The sequence below is a fragment of the Chelonoidis abingdonii genome, chromosome 2 (genome assembly GCF_003597395.2).
Source record: "Chelonoidis abingdonii isolate Lonesome George chromosome 2, CheloAbing_2.0, whole genome shotgun sequence".
Classification (NCBI taxonomy): Eukaryota; Metazoa; Chordata; order Testudines; family Testudinidae; genus Chelonoidis; species Chelonoidis abingdonii.
Genome location: NC_133770.1, coordinates 301,912,065 through 301,933,101, shown reverse-complemented (window position 1 = coordinate 301,933,101; position 21,037 = coordinate 301,912,065). Strand labels below are relative to the sequence as shown.

The 21,037-nt window shown below is 60.4% G+C and overlaps 1 protein-coding gene across 1 annotated transcript; it reads left to right on the top strand.

Annotated features, from left to right (window-relative positions):
• Window positions 1-340: 340 nt before the first annotated feature.
• Window positions 341-12,978, top strand: GPAA1 (glycosylphosphatidylinositol anchor attachment 1). The gene is made up of 13 exons (XM_075063357.1): window positions 341-577; window positions 1,532-1,632; window positions 2,050-2,229; window positions 2,696-2,807; window positions 3,417-3,564; window positions 4,395-4,496; window positions 5,573-5,781; window positions 6,329-6,525; window positions 6,856-7,009; window positions 7,392-7,487; window positions 7,984-8,180; window positions 11,167-11,337; window positions 12,038-12,978. The coding sequence occupies exons 2-13, from the start codon at window positions 1,559-1,561 to the stop codon at window positions 12,279-12,281; spliced, it is 1,884 nt and encodes a 627-aa protein (XP_074919458.1). The 5' UTR covers window positions 341-577; window positions 1,532-1,558; the 3' UTR covers window positions 12,282-12,978.
• The last annotated feature ends 8,059 nt before the right edge of the window (window positions 12,979-21,037 follow it).

The following is a 21,037-nucleotide window of genomic DNA, read 5'->3' as shown; positions in this document are numbered from 1 at the left end:
CTCTGGGGGTTACCTGGAGCTTGGGGAACGTACCACACATGGGTGAACAGGGAACCGCCAGGGGACTACGCAGCCCCCCCCCCCGGTGAATCCTGCATTTGGGGAAATCGCAGGACTCAGCCCACCCCACAATGGATGAGCCTCACCCGGGGAAGCCCCCTTCACAGCCCACCCCTGGTCCGATCCGGTGTTTCCCCTCCCAGCTAAGTGCGAATGGTTCAGCCCAGCCCCACCCGCCCTCTTCGCCCACGCTCTCGCCCACGGTGGGCCGCCGCACCCCGCCCACAGCGACCCCCAGTGGCGCGAGCTGCCCCCACGTGCGCCGGCCCCACCCTCCCCAGCCGGGCCCGGGGCCGAATCCGCGGCCCTCTCAGCGCTGCTCCCGTCCCACAATGCTCTGCTCGCTCCAGATCTGCATACGCGCTGAGGCGCCCGCCCCTCGCCCCCCCCCGCGGGCCCGGCGCTCTGCCGAGCTGTCCCGCAGCGAGGCGGGGCCGCCGGCCGCTCTGAGCTCGATTGCTCTGGGCTGTGATTCCCTCGGCGCGGATGAGCGGCCGGAGCCCCCGCAGTGCCGTGGGTGGGGGCGGGGGGAGCCCGGAGAACGGGGCCCCGGCCGGCGAGAGCCCAGGGACCCCGCCCGGCGCGCTGTCACGGCGGGGGAAACCGGCCTCCGTCCGCTCCGAGGGCAGTGCCCCCCGCTGCATTAACCGGGCCCGGGCTGCGGAGCCGCACAGCGCGGGGGGGCTGCTCCTCCATGCCCGCGGGCGGGGCCGGGCTGTCCTGGGGGCCGGGCGTCCTGTGGGGGGGGGCAGGGGGGCTCGGGGGCGGTGCCGGGCTGTCCCTGTGGGGGGATGCAGGGGGGCTGTCGGGGAGTGGTGCTGGGCTGTCCCTGTGGGGGGATGGCAGGGCCGGCTGTGGGGAGGGTGCAGGGGGGCTGTCGGGGGAGGTGGTGCTGGGTTCCCTGGGGGGGCCGGGGCGGGCCGCCTGTCCCATGCGGGGGGAGGAGGGGGCTCTGGGGGGGAGTGTGATGTGCGGGCTGTCCCTGCGGGGGAGGGGGCTGTAGGGGGAGGTGGTGCTGCGGCGTCCCTGCGGGGGGGAGGGGCTGTAGGGGAGGTGGTGCTGGCTTGTCCCTGCGGGGGGGAGGGGGCTGTAGGGGGAGGTGGTGCTGGGGCTGTCCTGTGGGGGGCACGGGGGGCTGTAGGGGAGGTGGTGCTGGCTGTCCCTGTGGGGGATGCAGGGCCGGGCTGTGGGAGGGTGAGGGGGCTGTCGGGGGAGGTGGTGCTGGGCTGTCCCTGTGGGGAGGGTGCAGGGGGGCTATCGGGGGGGGCGGTGCCGGGCTGTCCCTGTATGTGCCTGGCGAGGGGCAGGGGGGCTGTCAGGATCGGGGAGCAGGGGTATTGGCCCAGGCAGGGCAGCTGGCCATGTCGCACCCTCACCCCTCCGTGGCTGTATGGAGCAGGGTGGGGGCCGTGCCTGCAGGATGGGGCTCCCAGGTCCCTGTCAGCTGGAGACGCTGCCCTTCTCTCTACAGTGACCCCGTGGGCCCCAGCTGTCCGCCATGGGGCTCTTGTCGGACCCGTACCGCAGGCGGGCACTGTCCCGGCTCATCCTCCGCCTCAACACCCCGCTCTGGTGAGTATGCGGCCCCTGACTTCCTGGGCTCCGTGGGGAGGCGTCTCTGTTTCCTCCCATCCCCACACGCTCTCCTTCCTTCCATCTTATTCGCTCCCCCAGGGCCACCCATCAGTGGGGGGTGGGGGCACTGTCTCCTGCAGAGCCTGGACCCAGCCCTCCTCGCCCTAGGAGCCCAGAGTCGGGGCAGGCGTCGAGCCAGCGTTGCCTGAGTGGCAGTGCCGGGCGAGGGGGTCCAGCTGGGGGTTAAAGCTGTGGCCCTCCCGGGCTGAGATCCGCCCTTTCTGTGCTGCTCTGGGACCTTCCTGTTAGACCTGACCCCTTCTCTCATGGGGCAATGGGGCCTGGGCAGGGAGTGGGTAGGGAGAGGAGGGGAGCAGCCTGTGGTCTTCACTCCCTTGTGTCTCCTGTCTGCAGCATCCTCAGCTACCTGGCTGGGCTGGGCTGGTTCCTGGGCTTGGCCTCCCCGCCCTTTACCCTGCGCTCATATATGTCGGAGAACGCCATGGGCTCCACCATGGTGGAGGAGCAGTTCGTGTTCGGCGAGAGGGCACTCTCCTACGCCCGCGAGTTCGCTGGCCACAGGAAGAAGGTGGGGTGAGTTCAAGCCCCTTTGCCCTGGGCCAGCAGTTGGGGGAGTCCCTGGCCAGGGTACGGGCCAAGTGCTTCTCTGAGGGCCCTGGGCCAGCAGGGAGGAAGGGTGGCACCTCATGGCTACGTGAGGGGGCTGTGTTGCCAGCTGCCTTTATAATACCCAGGGGTGTCCTACCAGCGCCCAACATGCAGTACGCAAGGCAGGTGAACTGCATGCTGGGAGTTGTAGTCTCTAGGTGCTAATGGAGGGGGTGGCTTTGCAGGGCCCTGCGGTTTGCCCTCCTTGTGCAGTCTGGAGGGTAGAGCAGTGGCACTGTGCTACGCAGCACTGGGCGAGTCCGTGCCTGTGGGTGGATAGAGCCTGGCCCTGGGCTCTGAGAAGGGCCATCTGGGGATTGCTATGTGTGCTGGGCTTAGGGCCTAACCCTAACCCATTCCGGCCCCTCACTCTTCCTGTCTCCTTTCCCAGGGGGATCCCTGTGGCCTGGCTGGAGAAGACCATGTGGAACCTGGGCCTGGAGGTTTATAAGCAGCCCTTCTCCCGCACTCTGCCCTTCCCTGACGAGATGCGCGAAAGATACGTACGTGCCAGGCCAGGACTGTGGTCCCTGGGAGCTGCAGGCACTGAGGGCTGGGGAGTTTCCCCTCTGGGCTGGGGGTTGGTGCCAGGGGACAGATGTGGCCCCTACGCCCCGTGGGGTGGCCCGTCCCCACAGAGCTCTGGGGCTTCTCGGAGGATTCTGGCCTTTCCTCAGCTCCATACCCTGTGTGCTGATCCAGGAGGTCTGCTCACGGAAAAGGTGTAGCAAAACCGAGGGGCTGATGGCACTTGAGGGGCCAGGGCTGGTCACTGGGTAAAAGGCAGAAACTGGACAAGTTTGCTGCATGCAGCTCCGCACCCAGTCTCAACCTACAGCCTCTGCTATCCCACAGCCTCTGCTATCCCGGTGCTGGGCTCCCCCTGCTCCAGCTCTGAGGGTGCCCCTCAACCCCAACCCGCAGTCCCCTGCTATGGACTTGCCCCCTGCCGCCAGCTGTTGGTGCTCCTCAGCCCCCTGCCCTCCCCAGTCTGGTTCCCTCCTCAGCAGACACCAGGCTCTGTGTTTGGCTCTGGGGTGGGAAGAAGCCCCTTCTTTTGTGGGTGGGGCTTGGTTCCACTGTCCCGCTGAGCCCTGGTTCCCTCCCTGCAGATGGTGAAGGGCACAAATGTGTACGGGATCCTGCGGGCGCCACGTGCAGCCAGCACCGAGTCCTTGGTCCTGAGCGTGCCCTGCAGTACGGGGCAGCACAACAGCCAGGCTGTGGGGCTCATGCTGGCCTTGGCTTCCTACTTCCGGGGTGAGTGAGTACATGGCTGGGGGATGGGGCCTGTGGCAGTGGCAGGGAGGTGCTAGCTCAAGTGCTCCTGAGAGTGGCTTGCTGCTCAACAGTGCATGGGCTAGGCCTCTCTGTGGTCGAGTGACGGGGTCTTGTGGTCTTAGGGGTCCGGTGGGGTTCCTGGGGCTGCATCATACTCTCCAGGCCCTGGCGAGGGGGTTCCCTGGCCCATATCAGGCCTCCTGGCCCAGTGAAAGGGGCTTCCTGGGGCTGTATCGGGCCCCCTATGGCCCAGCAAGGGGGGGTTCCTGGGGCTGTATCGGGCCCCCCATGGCCCGGCAAGGGGGTTCCCTGGCCCATATCAGGCCCCCCGGCCCAGCAAGGGGGGCTTCCTGGGGCTGTATCGGACCCCTGTGGCCCGGCGAGGGGGTTCCCTGGCCCATATCAGGCCCCCCGGCCCGGTGAGGGGGGTTCCTGGGGCTGTATCAGACCCTTGTGGCCTGGCGTGGGGGTTCCCTGGCCTATATCAGGCCCCATGGCCCGGTGAGAGGGGGTTCCTGGGGCTGTCAGGCTGTTCAGATCAGACTCTCATGTCTCAGCCCCTCCCCCTGGTATCTGTGGAGTGTGCAGCGCATGGAGGCCTCTGCCTGTTCACAGACCCCCGGGGGCTGAGCGGGGAAGGAACCTGGCAGGTTCCTTCTGGGGCTGCTTCGGGCCTCTCGCCCCATGTGGCTGACTCGGCTGTAGTCCCCCCTGCATCCTCTGACACGGGCCCCGCCGTGGTGCGTACTGCTCCCCGGGGACAGCCGGCCTGGCCTTCACTGACGTGGACAGTGCTCATCTGCTTGCAGGTCAGATTTACTGGGCCAAGGACATCATCTTCCTAGTGAACGAGCATGACCTGATTGGCATGGAGGCCTGGCTGGAGGCCTACCATGACGTCAACGTCACCGGTGAGGCCAGTGGAGCTGTGGGGGCAGGGGCTGGGGCTTCGGAGGGGGGGGGGGGCGGGGGCGCGCAGGGCCTGGGCTGGGCTGGGCGGTGTGGGTGGGGCAGCGCGGGGAAGGGGGACAAGCAGGCCCTGGTCTGGGAGCTTGCAGGGTGGACTGGGGATGCAGGGCGGCTAGGGTGGTGCAGCGGGGGGGAGGGAGGCGAGGCGGGCCGTGGGTGGAGCGCAGTGCGGTGGGGGACGGGACAGGCAGGGCCCTGGGCTGGGGCGGAGCGCAGCGGGGCGGGGGGGGGAACGGACAGGCAGAGGTCCTGTGGCGGGGCGCAGCGAGGTAGTGGGGGGGGTGGGGGACGGAAGGCGGGTCGGGCTGGGGGGCACAGCTGCGGGTGGGAGTGGGGGGGGGACGGACAGCGCAGAGCCTTGGGTTGGAGCGTGGGTGGGGGAGCAGTGCGGTGGGAGCGGGGGCCATGGACACAGGGCCCTGGCTGGGGCGCAGCGCCATCGGGTGGGAGGACGGAAGGCAGGCCTGGGCTGGGCAGACGGGGGTGGGGGCAGGAGGCTGGGCTGCGGCGCGCGGGGTGGGGGCAGGCAGGGCTGTGGGCTGGGGCGCAGCGAAGCGGGGGGGCGGACAGGGCCCTGGTGGGGGCCTGAGGGTGGTGAGCGGGCAGGCAGGGGCCTAGGTCTGGGGCAGACGTGGGTGGGGAGGGACGGCAGGGCTGTGGGCTGTGGGCCGCAGCGGTAGTGGGACAGGCAGGTCCTGGGCTGGGCTGAGGGTGGGCTGATAGGGGCAGGCAGGGCCTAGGTGGGGCGGAGCATGGGGAGGGAGGCAGGCTCGCTGGGCTGGGCGCGCGGAAGTGGGGGACAGCAGGTCCTGGGCTTGAGGGCGCAGCACTGTGTGCCAGGCCTCCGGCTCTACCCTGGGAGCGCCCCTCTGGTGTGTCGCAGCCCAGCTCACTGAGCAGGGCACAGCTTGCCCAGAGGTGTTACCAAGTTGGGGAGGCCGGCCTGAGCTTCTCCCGCCCCCCAGCGGGTGAGGTTCTGTGCCAGAGGCTGCTGTCTGAGCTACTGCTGTGCCGGCAGAGGTGCTCTCCTCGGGATGCTGGGCCGGGCTGGAAGCCATTCCCAGGCAGCCTGTCTCGGTGGGTGCGCGCGACGTTCAATCACCGCTCGATGTGGCCGTTGGAGGGCTGGGAACGGGCGCAGGCTGGCCCAATCTGGACCTGTGTACAACCTTTCCTGACGCCTTCTGCAGAAAATTGAACGGCTGCTGTGCACCGCTCCAGGGCAGGGCAGGTCGGGGAGCGGGTGGGGGGCGGCACCTCCAGACAAGGAGGTGAGAGCGGTGGGGGGGAAGGGGCCCACCATCAGGGCAGGTGAGGGCAGGGAGCGGCACCATTCCCGGGCAGTGGAGCGGGGGGGGGCGAGGAGGGGGCCGAGGCACCATCCCAGGCAAGGTGAGAGCGGGGGCGGTGGGCACCATCCATGGCAAGGTGGGGAGAGAGCCCAGTACCATCCATGTCGATTGGCAGGGAGACACGGCACCATCCATGTCAAGGTGAGGGGGGCGGGAAGCCTGGCACCATCAGGGCAAAGGAAGCGGGGGCAGCACCATCAAGGGCACAGTGAGATCGGGGAGAGAGAGGGAGCTTTCCCAGCCGGACTCCTCTCCCTGCTGGTTTCTCCGGTCCCCCACCTGCCCCCTCCCCTGCTGTTGCCGATTGCACCCCCCAGTCCCGCCCAAGGGGCTCTCGTGGCCCCAGCCAGGCTCCCCAGCTGTCAGTGGGGGGAGGACTGCATGGGGGGGCCGGAGCAGCCCCTGATGTCTCTGCCCTTCAGCTGCAGCGCACGGACTGGGACACGCTGCCGGCCTACGTGCACAGCCTGCAGACCCTGCTGCTCATGGTGCTGAAGCAGGGCTCCGGCCGGCCACAGGGCGACCACGGCCTCTTCCTGCGCTACCACATCGAGGCCATCACCGTGCGCGGCATCAATAGCTTCCGGCAGTACAAGTACGACATGGGCACCGTGGGCAAGTGAGTAACGCCCCTGCGGGCAGGGCCCCCTGCTCCCCCAGCATGCGAGAGCCGGGCTGGACTGGGCTGGCAGGGGGCTGCAGGTCAGGACTGAGGAGCACCAGCTGAGTTGGGGGATGGAGGGGAGCCCAGGATTGGGCTGGCAGGGGGTCTGCGGGTCAGGATTTGAGGGCTCGTGGCAGAGCCGGAGCCTAGGGGAATGCTTGTCTAACTCAGTGGGGGGACCGGCCGGGATGGGGCTGAGAGGCTGTGCCCCCCATTCTCCCTCGCTGCCACCCCCGGGCAAGGACGGTGCCAGCATTTGCCCCTGCTGAGGATCCTGCCCCGCAGGACGCTGGAGGGGATGTTCCGCAAGCTGAACAACCTGCTGGAGCGCCTGCACCAGTCCTACTTCTTCTACCTGCTGCCCTCGCTCGCGCGCTTTGTCTCCATCGGTGTCTACATGCCGGCCTTTGGCTTCCTCATCCTCATCCTCGTGCTCAAAATATCCCCAGAGCCACAGCTCAGAGCCACAGCTGCGAGGGGAGGGCTCTGGGCTGCAGCAGGGCCAGGCCTAGGAGGACAGGGGGCAGGCGGAGTCTCTGCTCAGACCCAGGTTGGGGAGGAGCCGGAGTTTTCCACATGGCCACTGAACTGCACAGCCCTGCCTGATGGGGGGGAAGGGGCACGTTCCCCATGCTGGCCGAAGGGTACCCCTCCCCACTGTGCAGTGCCCCAGCCTGGGTCCCCGAGAGGAGCTTGCTCTGGGAGGCAGGGGCTGCACCTGGCTCTGGGAAGTGGGGATCTGCCTGTGGCCAGATGGGAGTCGGTGAGGGGGCCTGGTGGGTAGGGCTGCTGTGTAGTTGGTTTCCTTGACTCTGCCCCACGCCCTTGACCTGTGGATGAAGCTGAGTAAATGCGATGTGGGCCCTGAGGAGCAGGTCTGCGATGGAGATCGGAGTGCTGCCCACGCTGCCGCTGAGGTGAGGGGTCGCAGGGCCCTGCCCCAGCCACTCCTGGAGCTCTCCAGGCCCAAGGGTAGCTACTGCCTTCCACCCCCATCCCCTGTGGGCTCTCCCTGCCGTGGGTCTCTCAGTGGGGTCTAAGGGACGTCTGTGGTGCCTACTACCATAGTATGCGACCGCCTCCCAATCTTTACCCTCATCACCCTGCATGGATAGGGACCAGGGACCTTCCCCGGGCATCTGGGGCAGGGCAGGGAGCTCCCAAGCCAAGCAACCACCCCACTGGGCTGCCCTGCTGTGTAACCCTCCCCAGCACAGCCCCTGCCCCTTGGAGCCCCAGGGGCTCAGGTTGGGCTTGAAGCTGCCCAGGGCCCTTTCCCTGGAACAGGGAGGCAGATTTGGGGTCCTCCTTCCCCCAGCAGCTGGGATTCCCCCAGGGGTAAGGCCTGATGGGGTTGGCTCTGGCCCTGGTTCAGCTGCCCCTGCTTAGCTTCCTCCCTTCCCTGCCCTGCAGGAGTCACGTCCTGGCCTGCTCACCCTGGTGCCACCTCTGCTGATCTGCCATGCCATGGGCCTCACCCTCTACTTCCTGCCTGTGCTGGGCCAGCATGTGGCCACCCAGCACTTCCCCGTCTCGGAGTCGGAGGCTGTGGTGCTGACGGTCATTGCCATCTATGTGGCTGGACTGGCGCTGCCACACAACACACACAGGTACGAGCGGATCCCGGGAGGCGAGGCAGAGAGACATGACAAGATCCGTCACTCACCCAGGGCCAGCAGCAGGTTGTGCTCTTGGGTGAAGTCAGCAAGCCAATAGGAACACAAACACGCCTAATACACATGCACGATGACGCTAGAGCTCTCTCCCCAGCAGGGAGCACTGCGGGGAGCGGGGCAGGGCACTGGCTGTGGGGACGTTCCCATCTACTCCTGTCCGAGCAGGGGGCGCTATGACATTCTCCCAGGTACAGTCTGGACTGCTGAACATCTGTGTCCCCTTAGTTCTCCAACCTGGAGTGCCTTTTACACCGCCACTCCTGGTCTGCCCACACAGCCTCCAGCATGTAACTCCCTCCCCGCTGAGTTATGTGAGTGCTCTAGCCAGCCACTCCTGAATTATATAACAGAACAACACTAACAAATTCCCAGTCCCAGACTTTCTGCACAAATGTGCATCTTGTACTGCCCAACTCTTTAGTCCTAGACAACAGAAGCGCATAGAAAGTCCGTCATTTCACTAACAGAAAATGATGTGCACAAATCCTGCGATCTCAAATGGACTACCCCAGACACTTCAGTCCAAGCACACACTGGTTTAGATAAAACAATAACACAAAGTTATTAACTACAGAAAGATGTTAAGTGATTACAAGTAATGAGGGATAGAAGTCAGAATTGATTACAAAGAAGTAAAAGAGATCTAATTTAGCAAGCTGTGGGTTTCTGTCACCATGTGTTCCAGCAGTCTTACAGCCAGGATCTCTTTCCAGGCCAATGATGCTTCCTTTGTCTTTCAAGTGTTGATGCTGTGAGTAGAGATGAAGGGAGAGATAATCTGGGGAGTTTGCTCCCCTTTCTTATAGCAATTCTCTTCTTTGAGAATCATCTCCAGCTGGGGTCCAGGTGGCAAAGTCCCTGGGATGGGAGCTTCCAGCTGTGTGTGCGCCAAGATGTAAATTTCTCGCTCACACCCTTTTTCCTGACGAAGAATGGCCGCTAAGCCAGGTAATAGTCCATTGGATTTTGACAACACCTGGCTGAGGCGTCAGTTGGCCTTTTATCTTTGAGGAACTGGTTTATGCCTGCTTTTTAAAATTTGGAGCTTGTCTCAGCAATGTCATACAGCAGAATTTTATAATTGGACTTTATATAAATGATTGTGTGGGAAGAAGTACTGCAGAAAGGGATCTGGGGGTCATAGTGGATCTCAAACTAAATATGAATCAACAGTGTAACACTGTTACAAAAAAAAGTAAACACCATTTTGGGCTGTATTACCAGGAGCATTGTAAGCAAGACACAAAAAGTAATTCTTCCGCTCTATTCCTCGCTGATTAGGGCTCAACTGGAGTATTGTGTCCAGTTCTGGGTGTCACATTTCAGGAAAGATGTGGACAAATTGGAGAAAGTTCAAAGAATGATAATAAAAGTGATTAAAGGTCTAGAAAACATGACCTGTGTGGGAAGACTGAAAAAAATGAGTTTGTTTAGTCTGGAGAAGAGAAGACTGAGGAGGGACATAACAGTTTTCAAGAACATAAAAGGTTGTTAAATTGCAGCAAGGGAGGTTTTTGCTGGACATTAGGAAAAACTTCTTGTCAGGGTGGTTAAGCACGGGAATAAATTGTCTAGGGAGGTTGTGGAATCTCTGTCATTGGAGATTTTTAAAGACTTGTCTACACTCACCCGAGGATCAATGCTGCGGCAATCAATGCATCAGTGGTTGATTTAGCAGGTCTAGTGAAGGCCCACTAAATCGACTGCCGATCGCTCTCCCATTGACTCCTGTACTCCGTCTAACCGAGAAGAGTAAGGGAGTCGACGGGAGAGGGTCTCTTGTCGATGTTATGTAGTGTGGACCCCGCAGTAAGTAGATCTAAACTACATCGAATTGAGTTACGCTATTCACGTAACTCAAATTGCATAGCTTAGATCGACTTTTCCCTTTAGTGTAGACAAGGCCTAAGAGCAGGTTAGACAAACACCTGTCAGGGATGGTCTAGATAATACTCAGTCCTGCCATGAGTGCAGGAGACTGGACTAGCTGACCTCCTCCAGTCCCTTCCAATCCCATGATTCTGTGAACTTTACCTACAATGTTGCCACACATCTTTTACCGGGACAATAATGATCAGCATATTATGAGTTTTCAGCATACCTCACAAGACATGCTTTGTACAGAATCCACAGAATTGTGTAAAAAGGGTGAACATAGACTGTCACAGGGTGTCACTGAGTCCCCGGGCGATGCTCTGGAACCGCTCCCCGCAAAGCCAGTCAGGACTTTGGGGAGCCTCCTCTCCCTTGGAGCAGACTGTCTTCAGGGCAAGAAGCTCACACGGCTTCAGCTTCCTGGGTCTGACCTTGGAGCATTCAGCATCCTCTGCCCCTTCGTGCGCTTCCCACAGCGAGTCCACCCAGGCAGGGTCCTGGGGAAGCCCACAGGATCCTGCACCCCCACTTCACAGTCAGACGTGACTCTCAGCCAGCCAGTAAAACAGAGTTTTATTATATGGCAGGAACACGGTCTAAAACGGAGCTTGTAGGTACAGAGAACGGGACCCCTCAGCCGGGTCCATTCTGAGGGGCAGTAAGACAGACAACCCCGTCTGCCCTCACTTCCCATCCCCAGCCAGAAACTGAGCCCCCTTAAAAACCCCCTCTAGCCCCTCCTTCTCTGCTGAGTTCCTTTCCCAGGCCAGGAGGTCACCTGACCTCTTTGTTCTCCCACACCTTTAGTATCCCCTTGCAGGGGGGAAGGGCCCAGGCCATTAGTTGCCAGGAGACAGTGTGTCAGCCAGAAACTGAGTCACCCACACAGTATTCAAAGGAAACCTTAAGAACAGCCTCACTTTGTCTCACAGGGTGCTATAGAAAATGGTGATGGTGATTGGTTCTCTGCTGTTTCTCAGCCCTGGTCAGAGCAGGGGCTAGGCTGGTATCCATGGGACCTGACAGCCATTTCTCTGCTCTGCAGGGTGCTGACTGGCTGTGGGAGTGAACGCAGCTGGATGACCCTGAAGCTTCTCTCTCTGCTTTACCTGGCCATGCTGCTGGGCTGCATCACCCTCATTAACTTCTCCCTGGGCTTCCTGCTGGCTGTCACCATGGTGCCCGTTGCAGCCATCATCCAGCCGAAAGGCCCCAAGTAAGTGGCACCTGCCCTTTTCCCGTGGCATCCAGTGAGGCAGCTCAAGGTCACCTGAGCCAGGCCTGCCCATGAGTGGCAGGGGCTCCGTGGCCAGTTGCTTCCTAGGTGGGCTCGCTCTGCAGGTGGCAGGATCCTTGTTTGGCTACAGGCAGGGTGCCTTGAGAGCCAACAACCAGTCCAAGGGATAGGCTGGAAATCCCCTCCCCCACCAGGGACCAGGCCCACAGGGGTCTCATTGACAATATCATTAGTCATCCCTCTGCCACAGCCTCTCCCAGCAGGGGGCGCTGTGGGGAGCGGGGCAGGAGCTCCCAGCTACTCCAGCCTCTCATAGCATCCCCTGCTTGGGGGAGTAGGGCAGGAGTACTGGGAGTTGTGGGGGAGTTCCTGGCCACTCTACCCCCAGCCTCTCCCAGCAGGGGGCGCTGTAGGGAACGGGGCAGGAGCGCTGGCTGTTGTGGGGGAGCTCCTGGCCACTCTAGCCCCAGCCTCTCTCAGTTGGGGGCGCTGTAGGGAGTGGGGCCGGAGCACTGGCTGTGGGGGGAGCTCCCATCTACTCCAGCCCCAGCCTCCCCCAGCAGGGGTGCTATAGGGAGTGACACAGGAGTACTGGGATTTTTCCCTTTTCGGCCCGGCCCTGCTGGCTGGTGCACTGCAGGCTGCCCCAATCTGATCCCTGCCTGCGTGTGTCTCCCAGGTATCTGTATGCAGTGCTGCTGGTCCTGGTCACACCAGCTGTCACCCTCCTGCTCAGCATCGTCCTGTACCAGGAGCTGATCGAGTACCCCATCTCGGCACTGGAGTGCTGGCAGCTCTTCCTGCAGGCTGTGTCTGAGGGCCTGCTGGACCACTACCTCTACGGCTCCATCGTCTTCCCCTTCATCGCCCTCTTTGTCTACCCCTGCTGGCTGCTGCTCTGGAACGTGCTCTTCTGGAAGTAGCCGGGCCCCTCTGCCTCACCCCACATCTCCTGGGAGAGGGGAGTGGCCCCCGCCTGGCCACTGGATCCCAGGATCTGGGACCTGCCCTGGAGCCATCCCATGTTCTCAGGGTGGAGCCTTGGGTTGTTCTGGGGCCTGCAGCAGGAGTTAGTCCCCCTTCCTTGTGCTCAGTGGCCTCCTTGGGGAAGGCGGAGCCATAATGGTCCCAGAGCAGGAGGGTGGCCTGGGATGCCCTCTGCCTGTGCTCCACTGAACTCAGCTGTCCCTGGGCATTGCACACTGGGACCTTTGCCTTAGGGGAGCACCTGCTAGCTGGTGCAGGGGGAGGGAGGCACAGGGCACTGGGCTGCCTGCATGGGAGCAGGGATGCTTTGGCCCTGCTTGTTCCCACAGCCAGAAGGCAGATGGCTGGGAGGAGGCAGCATGGCAGGGCGCCACTGAAGACACCGGTCCCCTTGAGTCTATGTGTGTGTGGGGGAGCAGAGGGTGCTCCCCGCTCTTCCTCAGCCATGGGCTGGACAGGCCTCCCCCAGCACTGGGAGAGGAGGGGGCTGGGGCACGCTGGTTAGCACACTCCTCTGCTGTATACAGGTGGGCCAGGCCCCCAGCGGACTGGGCTGGGGGAATGTACAGGGGTTGGAAAGGCAAGTGCATGCTGGGACTATTCATCTTTGTAATAAAATAACAAGAAAAGCCTTTGGCCAGCGTGGTGGGGGTGGTTCATAGCTGGTGTTGGCAGTGCCCCCAGGCCTCCGTCCTTGGGCTGGGTCCTGACCTGGGAAATAAATGATCCAGCCTCAGGGAGCTTACAGGTTAGGAATGGTGCTGCTCTGCAACGGGGGAGCAGTCCAATTCTGAATACACTGCAAGTGAGGGGTGGGGGGTTAGGACAGCAATGCTGGCTCTCCCCATCTGCCACTTGGCAGCAGCATGGCAGAGGCAGGCCGTGGAAGGACAGTTCAGGGAGGGGGCTCCTACGGCTTGTGGAGAAGTCACCCAGGGCGCTGTGTGTCAGCAGAGGAGGCAGGGCCCTGCAGTGAGACGTGTAGGGGTGAAGTCAGGTTTAGGAGGCAGCCAGTTCACACTGTGCAATTCAACATCAACATCCCCCATGAAGTCACTGCTGTGGTGATCAGAATAGAACAGGGATCCCCGTGCCCACCTCCTCGGTGCCTGGCGGTGAACCCATGCTGGAGTGTATGGGTCCCCGCCGCCACCCCCCCCCAACGTTCAGAGCTTTCAAGGGCATTGCCCCATCTCCCCACAGGATGCCTCCCCCCGGCTGCTGTAGTCTCTCCCTCCCTGGAGCCGCTGGCAGGAAGGGGGAGGTTTGTGAGTGCAGGAGCCAGAACTTCCCCGGGAGCTGAAGCGAGGGAGGGGACTTCTCCCCAGCACTGCGTCTACACTGAAAACTTGAGTCGGGCAACGCCCAGCCAGCGCCGATTTACCAGTGTGGTTCTCACCCCTGCTCTGTCAGGCGTGTGCGAGGGGCATGTGGGGGGCTGAGACTCCTGGCTCCGTACTCCCCAGGGGCAGCCAGCGGGGATCTCCCCTCCCTGCCCAGTGTGGGGGAGGCGGGGGCGCCCCCCGGGGACTCCGTGTACGGGTGCGTGGGGGGGGCATGTGGGGGGCTGAGACCCCCGGCTCTGTGCTCCCCAGGGGGCAGCCAGCGCGCATCTCCCCTCCCTGCCCAGCGGGGGCGCCCGGCGGGGAGCGCTGGGGACTCTGTGTAGGGGGGGTCTGGGGGTGCATGTGGGGGGCTGAGTCCCCCGGCTCCGTGCTCCCCAGGGGCAGCCAGCGGGGATCTCCCCTCCCTGCCCAGTGTGGGGGAGGCGGGGGCGCCCGGCGGGGACTCCGTGTACGGGTGTCTGGGGGTGCATGGGAGGGGCATGTGGGGGGCTGAGACCCCCGGCTCCGTGCTCCCCAGGGGGCAGCCAGCGCGGATCTCCCCTCCCTGCCCAGCGGGGGCGCCCGGCGGGGAGCGCTGGGGACTCTGTGGGGGGGGTGAGACCCCCAGCTCTGTGCTCGCCAGGGGGGAGCTCCCCTCCCTGCCCGGCGGGGGCGCCCGGCGGGGAGCGCTGGGGACTCTGTGGGGGGGGTGAGACCCCCAGCTCTGTGCTCGCCAGGGGGGAGCTCCCCTCCCTGCCCGGCGGGGGCGCCCGGCGGGGAGCGCTGGGGACTCTGTGGGGGGGGTGAGACCCCCAGCTCTGTGCTCGCCAGGGGGGATCTCCCCTCCCTGCCCGGCGGGGGCGCCCGGCGGGGAGCGCTGGGGACTCTGTGGGGGGGGTGAGACCCCCAGCTCTGTGCTCGCCAGGGGGGATCTCCCCTCCCTGCCCGGCGGGGGCGCCCGGCGGGGAGCGCTGGGGACTCTGTGGGGGGGGTGAGACCCCCAGCTCTGTGCTCGCCAGGGGGGATCTCCCCTCCCTGCCCGGCGGGGGCGCCCGGCGGGGAGCGCTGGGGACTCTGTGGGGGGGGTGAGACCCCCAGCTCTGTGCTCGCCAGGGGGGATCTCCCCTCCCTGCCCGGCGGGGGCGCCCGGCGGGGAGCGCTGGGGACTCTGTGGGGGGGGTGAGACCCCCAGCTCTGTGCTCGCCAGGGGGGATCTCCCCTCCCTGCCCGGCGGGGGCGCCCGGCGGGGAGCGCTGGGGACTCTGTGGGGGGGGTGAGACCCCCAGCTCTGTGCTCGCCAGGGGGGATCTCCCCTCCCTGCCCGGCGGGGGCGCCCGGCGGGGAGCGCTGGGGACTCTGTGGGGGGGGTGAGACCCCCAGCTCTGTGCTCGCCAGGGGGGATCTCCCCTCCCTGCCCGGCGGGGGCGCCCGGCGAGTGGCGCGCTCGGGGGGCGGGGAGCGCCGGGGCCGGGCCGGGGTGAAAGGCCGCAGGTCCCTGGCCCGGACCTGCCGGGGCGAGGCCGGAGTCTGACCCGGGCGGCGGGGTCGGTAACGCCCTGCAGCGGCTTCGGACCGGCCTGTCCGCGCTCCGAGCCGGGGGCAGGGCGGCTGCCTTGCGCGGGGGTCTCCCCGCAGCACGTGCCTGCCGGGAGGGGGGAGCTTCCCGACTGCTCCGGTCGGGCCTTCGGTTCCGGCTCTTCCGCCTGACACGTGTCCGCAGGGCTGGGCGTCCCCGCCTCTGTACGTGCGGCTGCTTCGCAGGGAGTTTGCTGCGCGGCTGCCGCTTTCTGAGCCTTGTGGTGCTGCCCTGTCGCTGGGCTAATGATGGGAGGTCACATCTGTTACCTGGGCATCGTCCTCTGCGCTGTTCCGCCCTAGGGAGAGCGGCGTCAGGTACTTGGCGTTTTGAATCTTCCCAGCACTGAGGAATTTTGAATGAATCCTTCTCGCTCTGCTAAGGTGTCTCAGGGTCATCACTTCCGTCTTCCAGTCAACATGGTTTTATTAGAAATTGGGTCCAATTAAACCTGAGTTAATTCTTTTAATAGATTCCAAGGTCCGAAAGGATCGTTGTGATCATCTGGTCCGAGTGCCTGTGTAGGATGGGCCAGACACCTGCCCCAAGGTCATTCCTAGAGCAGAAGTTTAAAAAAAAAGCCAGTCATGATTTAACAATCACCAGTGATGAAGAATCCACCACAACCCTTGGGAAACGGTTCCAGTGGTTAATTACCCTCTCTGCTAAAAATTTACACTTTATTTCCTGTCAGAATTTCTCTAGCACCAGCTTCCAGTGACTGGATCATGTTAGATCGGGGTGGGCAAACTTTTTGGCCTGAGGGCCACATGGGGGTTCCGAAACTGTATGGAGGGCTGGGTAGGGAGGGCTGTGCCTCCCCAAATACCCTGGTCCCTGCCCCCTTTCTGCCGCCTCCTCCTTCTCACCCCCTGACTGCCCCCCTCAGAACCCCTGACTCATCCAACCCCCCCTGCTGCTTGCCCCCTGACTGCCCCCTCCTGGGACCCCCACCCCATAACTGCCCTCTGGGACCCCACCCCCTATCCAATCCCCCTGACTGCCCTGACCCCTATCCATACCCCTGACAGGCCCCCAGGACTCCCATGTCTATCCAACCACCCCATCACCTGACTGCTCCCCGGAACCCTCTGCCCCATATTCAGCCCCCCACCCCCTTACCATGCCGTTCAGAACACCAGGATTGGCAGCCGTGCCGCCCGGCCAGAGCCAGCCACACCACTGTGCAATCTAGAGCACTGGGGCAGGCTGGCGGCTCTCGCAGCTGCGCTGCCCAGCAGGAGCTTGCAGCCTCACCGCCCAGAGCACTGGTGGCACGGCAAGCGGAGGCTGTAGGAAGAGGGGGATAGCAGAGGAGGGGTCACAGGCTAGCCTCTCCGGCCAAGAACTCAAGGGCTGGGCACGAGGGTCCCGCAGGCTGGATGTGGTCCGTGGGCCGTAGTTTGCCCACGTCTGTGTTAGACCTTCTTCTGCTAGATTGAAGAGCCCATTATTAAATATTTGTTCCCCATATAGGTATTTATAGACTGATCAAGTCATCCCTTAAACTTCTCTTTGCGAGGCAACATAGGCTGAGATTGCAAGTTTGATAAAGGTAACTGCATAGCTGTAATACTTGGATTTTTGTAAGGGTTTTGGCTACGTAGCATACAGCAGTCTGATAAACTAGCACTGTGGTATGAGTAGAATACGTGTCCTCAAAACGTACAGAGAAAGGCAACACAATGATTAGCATATGGAACAGTTTCCATATGAGGAGGGATTTAAAAAGTTAGAAAGGAGACGACTAGGGGGATATGATCGAGGGCTATAAAATCACGAATGGTGCAGAGAACATGAATAAGGAAGTGCTATTTACCACTTCATATGACACAATAATTAGCAATCACCCAATGAAATTAATAGCCAGCAGGCTTAAAACAAAAGGAAGTGTTTATTCACACATTGCAGTCAACGAGTGGAACTCATTGCTTGGGTTGTTGTGGAGGCCAAAAGACTAACTGGATTCAAAAAAGAATGAGAAGTTGCTGGAGGACAGGTCCATCAATGGCTATTGTCCAAGATGGTCACAGATGAAACCCCATGCTCTGGGTGTCCCTAGCCTCTGTTTGCCAGAAGCTGGGAATGAGCGACTGGGGATGGGTCATTTGATGATTCCCTGTTCTGTTCATTCCCTCTGGGGCACCTGGCACTGGCCACTGTCAGAAGACAGGACACTGGGCTAGATGGACCGTTGTCTGACTCAGTACGGCCGTTCTTATGTTAAATGAACTAACAGCGGGCTAAGCAAGAGATCTGAGAAAGTAGTTGTGAGTGGGGGAACCATCCTTAAATGGGGGAGTCTGGTGCTCCGCTGGGATCAGTGCTGGCCTGATGCTATTCAACTCTCCTCAAGGACCTGCAAGAGTAATAAGATCACTGCTAATAAAAGTTGTGGCTGACACAGGGTTGGCAGAGTAAATAGTGCTGAGGACAGGCCAGTTGTACAGAGATCTGGATCGCTTGGTAAGCTGGGCCCATTCAAACAAAATGCAACCAAATGGACAGTTACACATTTAGGGGCGAGCAGCGTAGGCCTGACCTACAGGCTGGGGGATTGTATCCTGGACAGCCGTGCCTTTGGGAAAGATCTAGGAATCATAGGGGATGAGCAACTCAACAGAAGGCTGCTGTGCCAGAAAGCTAATGTGATCTGCTGATGTATAAATTGGGAGTAGGAGTGGGGAGGTGATTTTACCTCTAGTTACGGTATTGCTGAGAGGGACACTGGAACGCTGCATCCACGTGTAAAAAGGATGTTGAAAAATGAGAGAGAAAAGAGCCACAAAAATGATTCCTGGACTGGAGAAAATGCCTTAAGAGCTCAATCTGTTTAGCTTACAGAAGAGTGAGAGGTGATTTGATCAGTGTGTAAGGACTGTCACAGGAAAAAGCAGATGCTAACACGCTCTTTGATCTAGTAGGGTTGTGTCTGGAAGCTGGAGCAAGACAGAGTCAGATGAGAAACTAGGCACAGATGTTTAGCAGTGAGGGTGGTGAGCCACTGGGACAGACTCCCCAGGGACATACAGGTCTCCACCTACCTTTAAGTCTTCACGTCCCTGGAATCATAGAATATCGGGGGTGGAAGGGACCTCAGGAGGTATCTAGTCCTGCCCCCTGCTCAAAGCAGGACCAACCCCATCTAATCCATGCTAGCTGCCTTTCAGGATGCATCAGCCAATCAGTTTACTGGGCCCAGTATGGGTGAGATTCCCTGGCCTGTGCTATGCGGGGGATCAGACTCTATCCCTTCCAGTCTTAGGGTATGGCGACACTTGCAGCTGTACAGTGCTGCCACAGGAGCGCTTTGAAATGCGAGTGTGGTTGCGGCGCCAGTGCTGGGAGAGAGTTCTCCCAGCGCTGCATGTACTCTGCCTCCCTGTGGGGATTAGCTTGCAGCGTGGGGAGCCGCGCTTCCAGCGCTGGGGCACTGTTTACACTGGCGCTCTACAGCGCTGTAACTTGCTATGCTCAGGGGGGTGTTTTTTCACACCCCTGAACGAGAAAGTTGTAGCGCTGTAAAGCGCCAGTGTAGCCAAGGCCTTAAACTCAGTGAAGCAGCAGCATGGGGAGAGGCCATGACTTGCTTAAATCAGGATGACCTGGGTGTTCCTGGCTCCCAGTCCCATGCTCAGATTAGTGCTTCCTGCAGTGGTGTTGGCGTGTGCTGCACAGCAGCAGGCATTGCTGTGGTGAGTGTGGCTGCAGCAGGCTGTGGGGTGGGCTGAGTGGGTATTGAATGGGGCTGGACTCTGCTTTGTTGTTCCTTGTGCTGGCATGGCTGCTTCCCTTGCCCTGTTGGTGACAAGGTGCTGCAGTCAAACAGCAGCAGCTGCCCCAGAGCTCATTGGGACTTGCTGAGATGGGACCATGTGCACTCATGTGACACTCCCAGCCCTGGCCTCTCTGCCTGTGTCCACTGGCCTGCAGTCAGGGTGGGTAACCATCCATGATGACAAACAATGGATTTTTTAATTTAAATTAAATACACTTGTTTTAAAAAATCTATTTAACATTAAATTTGAAATTGACAATCAAGTTGAGACCTAAACTTACTGTAATCCAGGGGTCGGCAACCTTTCAGAAGTGGTGTGTCGAATCTTCCTTCATTCACTCTAATTTAAGGTTTCACGTGCCAGTAATACATTTTAACATTTTTAGAAGGTCTCTTTCTATAAGGTCTATAATATATAACTAAACTATTGTTGTATGTAAAGTAAATAAGGTTTTTAAAATGTTTAAGAAGCTTCATTTAAAATTAAATAAAATGGAGAGCCCCCTGGACCATTGGCCAGGATCCAGGCAGTGAGAGTGCCACTGAAAATCTGCTTGCGTGCCACCTTCAGCACCCCTGCCGTAGGTTGCCTACCCCTGCTGTAATCTATTAAAATGAAAGTCAAACCACTGAACTGGTGGAGGCTCTGGCTAAGCACTGGAAACCAGAGTTTGTTGACGTGCTAAACCTGCTTTTGACAGCAGCAGCCTGTTTTTCAGGTGCAGAGAGAATATTGTCTTAATTTCAGTCTATTCCTCTAGTTTAGTTCAGTGACTAGTTCATTCAAAGGTAAGAAACCAATTGGGAGCTGAAAAAGCAGGAAAACTTTTTCCCTCTTCCAATCTACGAATAAAAACAAGATGAGGGAGGATGAGATCTACTAGCTCTAAAATTCTGACTGTTTCTGATTTCAGAGTAGCAGCCGTGTTAGTCTGTATCCGCAAAAAGAACAGGAGTCCTTGTGGCACCTTAGAGACTAACAAATACATTTGTTAGTCTGTAAGGTGCCACAAGGACTCCTGTTCTTTTTGACTGTTTCCGGTCACACATGCATCAGTTCAATTAATTAACTACAGATAAATACATTCTTTGTTTAACACCTGAGTTAGTTTTAAATACAAAACATACGTAAGGCAAACAATTGATCAAGATGTCCACTGCACTCAAGGTAGTTTTATTTAAACTAATAAAAAGATTAAAAATACTGTTTTGTGCATTTTAATTAAATTCCAAATTCTATCCAAATAGAGCTTGATCCAAATCACAGTACAAATTTAACCTTGTAAATAAATGTACCATTCGCAATTTTCTAATGTAACAAATCAGGAACGGTGGGGTCTGCTCCAGATCTGGCATGGAGCATGGTGTCGTGGTTATAGACAATCAAGCCACCCCGATGAATGTGGCACATGCATCGTGAGAGGCGGCGTGGCTGAGCTGAGCCTGTCCTATTTCAATCCCACTCCCCTGCTGCTCATGCCTCACCCTCACCCATGTGGAGGCTGCACTCTGTGACGCTGCCCAGGAGATGCTGTGGGGCTCGGCCTGGTTACCGTCCTGCCCTGCTGTGGGAGCTCTGTGTCCCTAGTCAGCGTGTGCCCCCTGCTCACTCCCACCATGGATGCACATGGCTCAGCTCCCTTCAGGGCTATTGGCCCTGGGCTTTCCATAGTCCTGCCTGCTGCTGCTCCTCTTGTAGAAAAGAAGGGAAATTGCTGGTCCCAGTGTCCCATAACCCAGAGAGACCCCCATCTCTGTGTCTAGTGAGAGGCCCGGACTCACTCCATGTGCCTGGTGCTGGCTGGCTGGCTTAAACAGAATCTATCCGGCAGGGAGCTCTGGAGAGCCACAGCCCACCCACCTGCTTCTTCCCACCCCTACAGCGCAATACTCCACGGCCCCAGCTAGAGGCTGTTGCTAAGACACCTGAAATTTCAGCTCCTTGCTCCTGACCCAGCTGGGCCCTTCCCATTCTGTGTGGAAGGGGGACTCTGCTTCCTTCCGCTCGGGTGG